The sequence below is a fragment of the Lutra lutra genome, chromosome 7, assembly GCF_902655055.1.
Source record: "Lutra lutra chromosome 7, mLutLut1.2, whole genome shotgun sequence".
NCBI lineage: Eukaryota > Metazoa > Chordata > Mammalia > Carnivora > Mustelidae > Lutra > Lutra lutra.
This window is the reverse complement of record NC_062284.1, coordinates 87,025,221-87,038,929: the sequence shown is the minus strand read 5'-3', so window position 1 is coordinate 87,038,929 and position 13,709 is coordinate 87,025,221. Positions and strand designations below refer to the sequence as shown.

Below are 13,709 nucleotides of genomic sequence, written 5' to 3'. Positions count from 1 at the left end.
TGGCTCAGTTATTAAGTCTGTGCCTTCCGCTCAGGTCATGATCCCAGAATTCTGGGAGTCCTGGGATTGAGGCCCCATATTGGGCTCCCTGTTCAGCAGGGAGCCTGCTTCTCCCTCTCCAGGTCCCCCATGCTCGTGTTCTGTCTCTTACTATCTCCCTCTGTCATAAATAATTTAAAAATCTTTTTTAAAAAATATGTCTTCTCTCCCCAGAATTATGACTAGGGTTGAGACAAAAAGCCCTCAATACACAGATATCCCCTTTTCCCAAATGAGCAATTTACAAATAGAAGGCCCTTTTTCAGGGCAAATCCACCTCCACACCATGGCCCTTGCCTGATCCATTTCTTCACACTTGCACATCCACACAAATCATAACTGTTTCCAACACAAATAGTGTTTTACCTTTAAAGATGCCTGTTTGGCTGCTTTGGAATCACCTGTGGGCTGTTCGTCTTTCAAAGGTTTACTTGATTCATCTGCTGGCCGAACTTCCAGAGTTTCCTGAGATTTACATACTGTGCTTCCTGCTTCTGAGACTCCCCACTCTAACACATCTTCTTGTTCAAGCTGGAAAATACTTGAGATAGCTTTAGGAATTTCCTCAAGCATATTCTGTGGGAAAACATAAGTGTACAAGAATGTTCTTCTTATTGGTCCTCCCAAAGTTTTAAGTCACACAGTGCTTCTTTCTAACCACAAAATGATAATAAAAAACACATGATTGAAATTAACCAAAGGTAGTAAATTTCTTCTGAAGATTTAAAAAGAGAAATTCAAATTGACTTAAGAACAATGTAAAGCCTAGCAAATTATTTTCTCTGGTTCTTGTCTCAGAAATATAGCTACCCCACAGTAACTATGCACCAACTCTAAGGAAACCATGAGACACCAATCTGACCCTGACTTCACCGCATACTCATTCAGAATCAAGGCCCACTGAAACATCTGACCTCTGCGATTCTTCAGTCCTGAGAAATGGGATTTCTGCTAACTAGATGCTCTTCCAGAAGCCTGACTTCAAGTACTCAAAGAAGAGCTGACCCAGAGGCCCAGAGGCCTCGAGAAGACTATCCAGACATCCCCGCTCCATTGCAAGCCCTAGTGAAAAACCCTCACAAAATATCACTCTTAAAACTATTTTGTGTTCCTTAAAAATATCTCATTGATTTAATCTGTATTTTACCAAGTCTTAGGTAAAGTATCTTTATAACCATATTTTGATATTACCCAATTTTAAACCAAAACTATTTGGGATGATGGAATACTGGCAATTAAAGCTTCATTGCCTCAAATTAACAGATGGATAAAACCAGTCTGATTTATACAAAAGTCTGAATTCTAGAGAATGACTTGAAAATGCAATTGCATCACTTTGTTCTTCGATACATTTTCATTTGCTAATAAGTAAAATAAAGGATAAAGATGTCATACAACATCAAATACTATTTATCTTTATTATACAAAAAAGGATGGCTAATCCAAGAAATTTCCATTTGTAAAATGAAACTTCAATCTGGAGTTCATATTTCTATAAAACTATTGGATGGTACAATGAAAAGATAAAAGTTTTGTAACTGGATGGGACATTATTCAAATCCTGGATCTGTCAATTAATAGATGGGTGATTTTGGTCAAGTTACTTAATTCTTTTTAGCCTCATTCTCCTCATTGTAAAAAGGGGGGTTAATAAAATCTTTTTCATAAAATGGCAGAACAGATACACTCAGGCGATATGTGTTATGGGCCCTGTGCTTTCTATGACAAGCTCATTCGTTCCATCCTCCATAGATTTGGCATGTTAATCACTCCCTTTCTTTTCAATTTCTCTTCTCCTGGCTTCAACACATACTCCCAGGTTCTGGTTTGGGAGACTGAACAGATGAAGGTACCACCCGTCAAAACAGAAAATGAAGAAAGAGAAGCTTGAGGAGAGGGCAGTGACAATCCTGTAGCTGCAACGGACACTCTTCAGGACTCTGCTGAGCCTTCCTTTTGCCACCAAACCTTTACAGATTGTGTCTGTATCCTGTGCCCTCCTTCTGTTTCAGCCTGCATCACATTGTACTGTAGTTGTCTAAGTAATCATTATCATAATCATAATCATCAACATACATGAGCATTATCTCATTTAAGCTTAATCTTCACCACGACTCCACGAAGCAAGAACTGTTTGTAACCCGATTTTGTGGATGAAGAAACTGAGGCTTTCAAAAGTTAAGAAACCTTCCCAAGGTCACAGTGAGAGTAAGTAGCAGTGCTCTATTTGAACCTAGCCAACCTGAATCCAAACTTCACTCTCTTGCCCTCTTTCTCCTACTCCCAATAGACAAGCACTTCTCAAAGTGTGGTCCACAGACTCCTGACAATCTTTGAGACCCTTTCAGGGGATCTGCAATTTCAAAGCTATTTTCATAATAATACCAAGTCTTACTTGCCTTTTTCACTATGTTGATGCTTGCACTTGTGATGGAAAAGCAGTTGTGGGTAAAACAGTGAACGAGTACTTTTCATATGATTAACATGTGAGCTTACAAAAGCATGCAGGGGTTGAGGAGCCATTCAAAGAACAAGTTAGACCAATGGATGTTAATGTAAGGATATACAATAAGTTACTTTATCTTGTTTCAGATTCCTCGTTGCAACTCATCTTTAAGACTACCACTTGCAGAGTTTTGGTATATTAATAAAGAATAGTGGCCATAATTTTGTTAAGAAATTGTTAAAATATTATTCCTTTTTTAATCTGTATGAAACCAGGCTTACCTAATATATTTCAACCAAAAAACATACAAAACAGATTGAATGTAGAAACAGATATGAGACTCTAGCTCTCTATTAAACTAGGTATTATACAGATATGCAAAAAAATGCTCTTGCTAAAATTTTTTGAGATTTTTTTGTCTAAAATGGTATGTTCCATGTTCATATGTAATTGGCTTATTATTTTAAATGAATGGATAAATATTTTATATTTTTCTCAGTTTTAATTTCTATTATGGTAAACATTGATTGATACAATCCATATAAACAAAAACTTCTTTGGATCCTTAAAATAATTTTCAAGAGTTTAAAGGCATCCTCCAGCAACTGGGTGATGGACATTAAGGAGAGCATGTGATGTAATAAGCACCGGATATTATACAAGACTGATGTATTAGAGCTGTACCTATATAACAAATAATTCACTATATGTTAATTAATTGAATTTAAATTTTTTAAAAAGAATATTTAAGCTGTAAAAAATAAAAGAGTTTAAAGTCATCTGAGACCAGAAAGTTTAAGTACTTTAAAACTTAAAATCTAAGAAAAAAAAATTGTATCTTACCTATCTCTATATCTCAAGTACTTAGTGCATTTATACCATCTCCAATTATTTGTGAACAAGTAAATGAATAAATGAAAGAAAATTATATCAATTTTTTCTTCTGCTATGTAGTCTTTATTTAGAATATTCATTAAGCAGTATTGTACTTTGTCTCTTTATATATTGGTCTACTCCATACAATGAGTTCCTCAAGGTCAAAAACTGTCTTTTCTATCTTTATATTAACCATGTCTAAAACAAAGCCTACCACGTTGTAAGAAAAGGAATGAATAAATAAACTCTGATTTTTTTTAGTAAGTATGTGAGGAAATTATTCTCTATGATGATTCAAAAACTATTGTATTTGAAATGGTGGGTACTTAAAGAAAATAAGTTGCATCAAAGAACTAAGAGGTCTCTGACCTGTGGCACTGAGATGTTCACAAGTGAGGCCGCCATGCTCTGAGGGTAGGATGCAGGCACAACCAGATGACAGCATGTTAGCCAATGTTCCCCAGATAAATATCAGCCCAGTAAACTTCTAGAAGCCTAAGGGACAGGTAGGATGGACAGATAGAGTTCTGCTCTCTGGCAGAGTGTCTGAAATGAAAGATATCACAGAGGAGCCTTTTTACCATGACCAGGTATCAAGTTAAAAGGTATTTTCTAACTTAAAAAGCCAGTGGCCGGGAGTGCCAGGGTGATTCAGTCAATTAAGCATCTGATTCTTGGTCTCCGCTCAGGTCATTATTTCAGGGTCATGAGATCAAGTCCCACATCAGGCTCCATGCTCTGTTTGGAATCTGCTTAAGATACCCTCTCCCTCCCCCTGCCCATCCCCCATGCATGTACACATGCGCTCTCTTTCTCCTTCTCTCTCTAAAATAAATAAATAAATCTCAGAAGAAAAAAAAAGCCAGTGGCCAGAAAAAGTCCAGTGATTGCTTGTAAATGTCAAAACTGAGAGAATGGTTCCCACAGAATTACAAAGAAATCAATATTTTTGTTTAAATCTTTATTTTAAATAGTCAAAATGATGTCTAAGTCAAGTACCTGATATTGGGCCCTTTTCATATTTTCCTGAAAAATGGTATCTTTTGTTATACTTTACATGAATGCAGTAAATGGTTTTAAGTCAAATGGTATTAATGAAGAATTTCTATTTTTCCACACCTGACTAATCTTGTATTTTCAGTTTATTATACCCATTGGAAGCTTATATATCAGAGGTTTCAATATCTACCTATAAATGGTGTTCCCTAGAGAAAGCTACCCTAGATGTCAGTTTTAAGTCCAAAGCATATGTGGGAAGGCTTTAAAATTGATATATCTACATATTAGCCTTACACATGTGGGGTCCTGGGGTAAGAGATAAAAATACAAAGCAGAAAAAGGCATGGTCTCAATCCAGAAGCATTTCAGACTCTGGTAGTTCAATCAGTTGTAGAAACGCTAACATTATAAGATCCACGGCTTTTGTGGAAAGATTCCATATATTTTCTAATGATAACATATTACGATAAAAATGAAATGTAATCTGAATCTTTTATGTATGTGGACTCATTTTCAGGAACTAAAGGAGCTTGCTATGTAACAATATTTTACAAATCCTTTATAAAGGAAATGATCATGGTGCAATGATTTGTTTTATGTAAATGTAGATTTCTATACACAGGGAGACATGTCCTATCCATAGGGAATGTATTCCAGATTGCTTTGAATCCTATAAATACTTTGCCAGTGATAGAAGAAAAGGAAGCTTTACTTCTGAAACAAATTCTGTCACCAACAATCCATTATTTCTCTACCAAATTTTTCCCTCATCAATGCTATAAACAATTTTTCTAGCTAAATAAAATATATGATGATGCTTCTTAGAAGCTAACAACCTTTAATTAATTCTGCAACAACTTTCTGAATATAAATGCCTAGGCCAGAGGAATTGTTAAAATATTCCCCTTCTGGAAAGAGTTTTGGGCCTTAGCTCAGAAGGTCTATGATAGGCAGCAATGGTGAGCCAAAATAGCCAAGATTCCCAATGTGATATTGGATTAGTTGTTCATACGGTTAAACACACCTCTAAAATGAATGAAGGGAGGTTGTTTGTTTGTTTTTTTAAACTGTCTAAGCAAGTATTCAAGCAACAAGAGACAAACCACTATTTCAGTATAGGCAAAGAGGATTTTTATTAAAAACTTTACCATTTGAGGTTCCTCAAGATTTATCTGTAATCCTTGCTCTGCTTGCACTTGAGACGGCTTGTGCCAGTACACTTTCCCCATTAAAGATATATCCTTGAAGAAGAAAAAAAAATAAATAAAATAATGCCAGTTTTTAACATCATAGAGGTATATTATTCAATGCAGTAAAATTCCAGTCATTTAATCAGTGAAGAATATATAAAAGAAATTTAAGCTAAATATTATGCAGTAAATAGGAAACCTAAAACAAAAGCTACAATGAAAATATTTTATCTATTATTCCAATTTCATGGCTTTTTAAGTTATTGATATCAATAGATATAACATCAGATTTAATCAGACAATTAGGTATAGGTACAGATTTTGTAAAACACTGCTATTAAACGGCTGTACAAAGAAGATATATTAAAAACTAAAATTTAATCTAACTCAAAGCAAGAAGGAATATGAGTATACTTTAAATTTTAATGAGTATAACTGTTAATATCATTTTTATCATTACTAATGCTAATTGCTATGATAAAGTCTCATTCAGCTGAAGTGGTAAGAAGATAGCACACTACAACATCTAACAACAAAGAGAAGTAAAGAAACCCAGCTCCTGCCCAAATTGCAAAGTCACAGACCAGGTATCAACAGGCAAGTAACTATGTTCCTCCTCACCTCAGTTCTATCATCTTTAAAATGGGGATTCAATTCAATTACATGACATTTTTTTTTTTTACTTCATAGATACAACTTTTTTTTTACTTCATAGATACAACTTTTTTTTTTTACTTCATAGATACAACTTTTATTTTTTAACCTATTTACCATTACAATGAGCTGTCCAGTACATCGAATTTCATAATAACCTTCTAACCTGAACTTTTTGATACATACACACGTGTTTTTATTTTGCTTTTCTATTTTTTTAATTATATTTTTTATAAACATATATTTTATATAGAGGTTGCTGCCTGTGTTCTCCTCAAGGATTTTGGTGGATTCCTTTCTCACATTGAGATCCTTCATCCATTTTGAGTCTATTTTTGTGTGTGGTGTAAAGAAATGGTCCAATTACATTTTTCTGCATGTGGCTGTCCAATTTTCCCAACACCATTTATTGAAGAGGCTGTCTTTTTTCCATTGGATATTGCTTCCTGCTTTGTCGAAGATGAGTTGACCATAGAGTTGAGGGTCCATTTCTGGGCTCTCTATTCTGTTCCATTGATCTATGTGTCTGTTTTTGTGCCAGTACCATGCTGTCTTGATGATGACAGCTTTGTAATAGAGCTTGAAGTCCGGAACTGAGATGCCACCAACTTTGGTTTTCTTTTTCAATATTCCTTTGGCTATTTGAGGTCTTTTCTGGTTCCATATAAATTTTAGGATTATTTGTTCCATTTCTTTGAAAAAAATGGATGGTACTTTGATAGGAATTGCATTAAATGTGTAGATTGCTTTAGGTAGCATAGACATTTTCACAATATTTATTCTTCCAATCCAGGAGCATGGAACATTTTTCCATTTCTTTGTGTCTTCCTCAATTTCTTCCATGAGTACTTTATAGTTTTCTGAGTATAGATTCTTAGTCTCTTTGGTTAGGTTTATTCCTAGGTATCTTATAGTTTTGGGTGCAATTGTAAATGGGATGGACTCCTTAATTTCTCTTTCTTCTGTCTTGTTGTTGGTGTAGAGAAATGCAACTGATTTCTGTGCATTGATTTTATATCCTGACACTTTACTGAATTCCTGTACAAGTTCTAGCAGTTTTGGAGTGGAGTCTTTGGGGTTTTCCACATATAGTATCATATCATCTGCGAAGAGTGATAGTTTGACTTCTTCTTTGCCGATTTGGATGCCTTTAATTTCCTTTTGTTGTCTGATTGCTGAGGCTAGGACTTCTAGTACTATGTTGAATAGCAGTGGTGATAACGGACATCCCTGTTGTGTTCCTGACCTTAGCGGAAAAGCTTTCAGTTTTTCTCCATTGAGAATGATATTTGCGGTGGGTTTTTCATAGATGGCTTGGATAATATTGAGGTATGTGCCCTCTATCCCTACACTTTGAAGAGTTTTGATCAGGAAGGGATGCTGTACTTTGTCAAATGCTTTTTCAGCATCTATGGAGAGTATCATATGGTTCTTGTTCTTTCTTTTATTAATGTGTTGTATCACATTGATTGATTTGCGGATGTTGAACCAACCTTGCAGCCCTGGAATAAATCCCACTTGGTCGTGGTGAATAATCCTTTTAATGTACTGTTGGATCTCACTGACCAGTATTTTGGTGAGAATTTTTGCATCTGTGTTCATCAAGGATATTGGTCTATAATTCTCTTTTTTTGATGGGATCCTTGTCTGGTTTTGGGATCAAGGTGATGCTGGCCTCATAAAATGAGTTTGGAAGTTTTCCTTCCATTTCTATTTTTTGGAACAGTTTCAGGAGAATAGGAATTAGTTCTTCTTTAAATGTTTGGTAGAATTCCCCTGGGAAGCTGTCTGGCCCTGGGCTTTTGTTTGTTTGGAGATTTTGATGACTGTTTCAATCTCCTTACTGGTTATGGGTCTGTTCAGGCTTTCTATTTCTTCCTGGTTCAGTTGTGGTAGTTTATATGTCTCTAGGAATGCATCCATTTCTTCCAGATTGTCAAATTTGTTGGCGTAGAGTTGCTCATAGTATGTTCTTATAATTGTCTGTATTTCTTTGGTGTTCATTGTGATCTCTCCTCTTTCATTCATGGTTTTATTTATTTGGGTCCTTTCTCTTTTCTTTTTGATAAGTCTGGCCAGGGGTTTATCAATCTTATTAATTCTTTCAAAGAACCAGCTCCTAGTTTCGTTGATTTGTTCTATTGTTTTTTTGGTTTCTATTTCATTGATTTCTGCTCTGATCTTTATGATTTCTCTTCTCCTGCTGGGTTTAGGGTTTCTTTCTTGTTCTTTCTCCAGCTCCTTGAGGTGTAGGGTTAGGTTGTGTACCTGAGACCTTTCTTGTTTCTTGAGAAAGGCTTGTACCGCTATATATTTTCCTCTCAGGACTGCCTTTGTTGTGTCCCACAAATTCTGAACCGTTGTGTTTTCATTATCATTTGTTTCCATAAGTTTTTTCAATTCTTCTTTAATTTCCTGGTTGACCATTCATTCTTTAGAAGGATGCTGTTTAGTCTCCATGTATTTGGGTTCTTTCCAAATTTCCTCTTGTTATTGAGTTCTAGCTTCAGAGCATTGTGGTCTGAAAATATGCAGGGAATGATCCCAATCTTTTGATACCGGTTGAGACTTGATTTAGGACCAAGAATGTGATCTATTCTGGAGAATGTTCCATGTGCACTAGAGAAGAATGTGTATTCTGTTGCTTTGGGATGGAATGTTCTGAATATATCTGTGATGTCCATCTGGTCCAGTGTGTCATTTAAGGCCTTGATTTCCTTGTTGATCTTTTGCTTGGATGATCTGTCCATTTCAATGAGGGGAGTGTTAAAATCCCCTACTATTATTGTATTCTTGTCGATGTGTTTCTTTGAATTTGTTATTAATTGGTTTATATAGTTGGCTGCTCCCACGTTAGGGGCATAGATATTTAAAATTGTTAGATCTTCTTGTTGGACAGTTCCTTTGAGTATGATATAGTGTCCTTCCTCATCTCTTATTATAGTCTTTGGCTTAAAATCTAATTGATCTGATATAAGGATTGCCACTCCTGCTTTCTTCTGATGTCCATTAGCATGGTAAATTCTTTTCCACCCCCTCACTTTAAACCTGGAGGTGTCTTCGGGTTTAAGATGAGTTTCTTGTAGGCAACATATAGATGGGTTTTGTTTTTTTATCCATTCTGATACCCTGTGTCTTTTGATTGGGGCATTTAGCCCATTAACATTCAGGGTAAGTATTGAGAAATATGAATTTAGTGCCATTGTATTGCCTGTAAGGTGACTGTTATTGTATATTGCCTCTGTTTCTTTCTGATCTACTACTTTTAGGGTCTCTCTTTGCTTAGAGGACGCTTTTCAGTATTTCCTGTAGAGCTGGTTTGGTATTTGCAAATTCTTTCAGTTTTTGTTTGTCCTGGAAGCTTTTAATCTCTCCTTCTATTTTCAATGATAGCCTAGCTGGATATAGTATTCTTGGCTGCATGTTTTTTCTCATTTAGTACTCTGAATATATCATGCCAGTTTTTTCTGGCCTGCCAGGTCTCTGTGGATAAGTCTGCTGCCAATCTAATATTTTTACCTTTGTACGTTACAGACTTCTTTTCCCGGGCTGCTTTCAGGATCTTTTCTTTGTCACTAAGACTTGTAAAGTTTACTATGAGGTGACGGGGTGTGGACCTATTCTTATTGATTTTGAGGGGGGTTCTCTGAACCTCCTGGATTTTGATGCTTGTTCCCTTTGCCATATTGGGGAAATTCTCTCCAATAATTCTCTCCAACATACCTTCTGCTCCCCTCTCTGTTTCCTCTTCTTCTGGAATCCCAATTATTCTAATGTTGTTTCGTCTTATGGTGTCACTTATCTCTCAAATTCTCCCCTCGTGGTCCAGTAGCTGTTTGTCCCTCTTTTGCTCAGCTTCTTTATTCTCTGTCATTTGGTCTTCTATATCGCTAATTCTTTCTTCTGCCTCATTTATCCTAGCAGTGAGAGCCTCCATTTTTTATTGCACCTCATTAATAGCTTTTTTTATTTCAACTTGGTTAGATTTTAGTTCTTTTATTTCTCCAGAAAGGGCTTTTATATCTCCCGAGAGGGTTGCTTTAATATCTTCCATGCCTTTTTCGAGCCCGGCTAAAACCTTGAGAATCATCATTCTGATCTCTAGATTTGACATATTACCAATGTCTGTATTGATTAGGTCCCTAGCCTTCGGTACTGCCTCTTGTTCTTTTTTTTGTGGTGAGTTCTTCCGCCTTGTCATTTTGTCCAGATAAGAGTATATGAAGGAGCAAGTAAAATACTAAAAGGGTGGCAACAACCCCAGGAAAATATGCTTTAGCCAAATCAGAAGAGATCCCAAATCATGAGGAGGGAGAAAGGTTCAGAAAGAGGTTCAGAAAGAAAAAACAAAAACAATTAAAAAAAAGAAAACGAATAAAGAAAAAATATAAAAAAGAAAAAAATATATATATATTAGATAAACTAGTTAAAAAACTTTAAAAACAAAAAGGGTAAAAGTAAAAAAAAATTTAGCAGAAGAAGAGAAAAAAAATTGAAAAAGAAAAAAAAATTAAATTAACTGCAAGGCTAAAGAATCATGGGGAGAAAGCCATGAGTTCCGTGCTTTGCTTTCTCCTCCTCTGGAATTCTGCTGCTCTCCTTGGTGTTGAAACTGCAGTCCTTGGTAGGTGAACTTGGTCCTGGCTGGGTTTCTTGTTGATCTTCTGGGGGAGGGGCCTGTTGTAGTGATTCTCAAGTGTCTTTGCCCCAGGTGGAGTTGCACCGCCCTTACCAGGGGCGGGGCTGAGTAATCCACTCGGGTTTGCTTTCGGGAGCTTTTGTTCCCTGAGCGCTTTCCATAGAGTTCCAGAGGACAGGAATGAAGATGGCGGCCTCCTGGTGTCCGGCCCGGAGGAGCCGGGAGCCCGGGGCCCCACTCCTCAGTGCGCCCTCAGAGAACAGCGCCCAATTACTCCCGTCACCCTGGCCTCCGTCCGCGCTCCGAGCTGACCGAGCCTGTGACCTTTCAGAAAGTGGTTGATTTTCTGTTTCTAGAATTGCTGTTCTTCTTCTTCTTCGATCTCCCATTGGATTTGTAGGTGTTTGCAATCTTTAGATAAGCTATCTAGCTGATCTCCGCTACCTGAAGTAGTCTCAGCCTGCTACTTCTCCGCCATCTTGACTCCTCCCTCCAATTACATGACTTTTGACAGCCCATTTCTCCTCTAGACTTTAATGACATCAATAGCAATATATAAACATTCACTGTGCTTTAAAACATTACCTTTTCTTTGCTTCATCAAAAAGATCCAACTTAGGCCATTGGCTTCTACTTCAGCCTTTCTATCACAAATAACTATAAAATTGGACAAAATATAAGAGCAACTCTTTTAGGACTGGGCAATAAGCAGTACACAACTGTACTGACTAAGATAATGGAAACCAAAAAAAGTTAAGAGGCAAATCAATCCATATTTCTGCCTTTCACAATTTCCAGACCACAACACAAAATAGAGGAAAACAACACAGAATCCAGGTATCTCACTAAGTTGAAGAAAGAGAAATTAGAGTAAGGGGAAGACAAAGAGGGTAGAATTTGTAATGCATAGTATGGAAAGGAAGGAACAGAATAGAAAAATAGCTCCAGGAATCTCAATCAGGTATTCGAGTTATTGACTGAATACCAATCTGTTCATACAGTAGTGAAACCCATGAGGGCAGACAAAGATAAACTAACCCTTCCTGGGGCAGGGGAGAACAATTACCAAAGAGCTATAACCACAATTCCCAAAGCTCACACAAGACTAGGAATCATCAGTTCTCCCACCAGACATGCTGAATATGTGGTACATTCATTATAAACCTCAGAAGAGTCAGACATTAATAGTAGTTCTAAATTAGCTCTAGAGCAAATGCTTCTTAGGACTTTAACAACATTTTTAAAATAATACTTGAAAATATCAAGCTGATCTTCAGGTAGTTTAACATACTATTTGAACAAACTCCAACACTTTTAGAGGAAGACAACAAAATCTTATATTCCACAATGTAAAATTCACAATGTTCAGCACTCAATCAAATTTTACTAGTCACATGGAGAAGCATAATTATGTAGCACACAACCAGGAGAAAAATCACTAGAAAAAGACCTAGATATGATAGATATGTTGGAATTAGCCCATAAGGATCTTAAATTTTCTAATTTAAATATTAAAATGTTCAAAGATGTAAATATAATAAGAAACAAATGTAAGATATAAAAACAGAATCAGGGGCACCTGGGTGGCTCAGTTGGTTGAGCGACTGCCTTTGGCTCAGGTCATGATCCTGGAGTCCTGGGATCGAGTCCCACATCGGGCTCCCTGCTCGGCGGGGAGTCTGCTCTTCCTCTGACCTCTCCACTCTCACACTCTCTCTCTCTCAAATAAATAAAATTAAAAAAAAAAATAAAAATAAAAAATAAAAATAAAAGCAGAATCAAATGGAATATATAGATAAAACATTATCTAAAACAAAAATTTCACTGAGTGGCATTAATAACAGAGTAAAATTATAGAGGAAAATATTTGTCAACTTGAAGACACAGCAATAGAAACAACACAAAATGAATCACAGAAAGAAATAAAAACTGAAAGAAAATTAATACTCAGTCTAACATAATATTTAATTAGAGTTCCAGAAAGGGTAGTATGAAGGGAGCAGAAAATATCTGTACAATAAATGGCCAAAATTTTCCAAATTTGATGACAACTATAAACCCCTTGATGCAAAAATTTTCAAGAATGCCAAGCAGAAACACGTAAAGAACATGATGCCAACCACATTATAATCAAAATTAAGAAAACTAGTAATAAAGAAAAAAAACTTATAAGCATCCAGAGAAACATTAACTACAAAGAAACTAATAACTACTGACAGCTAATTACCACAAACTAACATTGCAGGCTTCCTATCATAATTATGTAGGCCAGAAGACAAGGAAGAAATGTATTTAGAGTACCCATAATGAAAAAAAATACCATCCACATAAAATTCTATATCCAGCAAAAATATCTTTCAAAACTGACGGTGAACTACTTTTTCAGCAAACAAAATGTGTAAAAATTCATTGTCATCAAACCTACAAGAAATGTTAAGGAAATTCTTTGAGCAGAAGTAAAATGGTATCAGATCAAAACTTGAATGCACACAATGGAAATAAGTAACAGAATGATTTAAAATGTGTGTAAATAAAAAAGATATTTTCTCTTTTTAAAGATTTTTTAAAATATAGTGGATGGTTTAAATAAAATTAATAATGTTTTGTTTTATACATAGATACGAAGTATGCATTAATAATGACACAGTGTCGGGGCGCCTGGGTGGCTCAGTGGGTTAAGCCGCTGCCTTCGGCTCAGGTCGTGATCTTGGGGTCCTGGGATCGAGTCCCGCATTGGGCTCTCTGCTCGGCAGGGAGCCTGCTTCCCTCTCTCTCTCTGCCTGCCTCTCCATCTACTTGTGATCTCTCTCTGTCAAATAAATAAATAAAATCTTAAAAAAAAAAAATAATGACACAGTGATGGTAG

The 13,709-nt window shown here is 36.1% G+C and overlaps 1 protein-coding gene across 5 annotated transcripts in view; it reads right to left on the bottom strand.

Annotated features, from left to right (window-relative positions):
* Window positions 1–13,709, bottom strand: part of TTC6 (tetratricopeptide repeat domain 6) — a 225,790-nt gene that overhangs the window by 133,548 nt on the left and 78,533 nt on the right. For all 5 annotated transcript variants that reach the window (XM_047739120.1, XM_047739121.1, XM_047739123.1 and 2 more), the window contains exons 3-4: window positions 5,509–5,601; window positions 406–615 (exon numbers count right to left, since the gene is read on the bottom strand). In XM_047739120.1, the coding sequence (XP_047595076.1) occupies window positions 406–615; window positions 5,509–5,601 (303 nt within the window). The remainder of the gene's footprint in view (window positions 1–405; window positions 616–5,508; window positions 5,602–13,709) is intronic.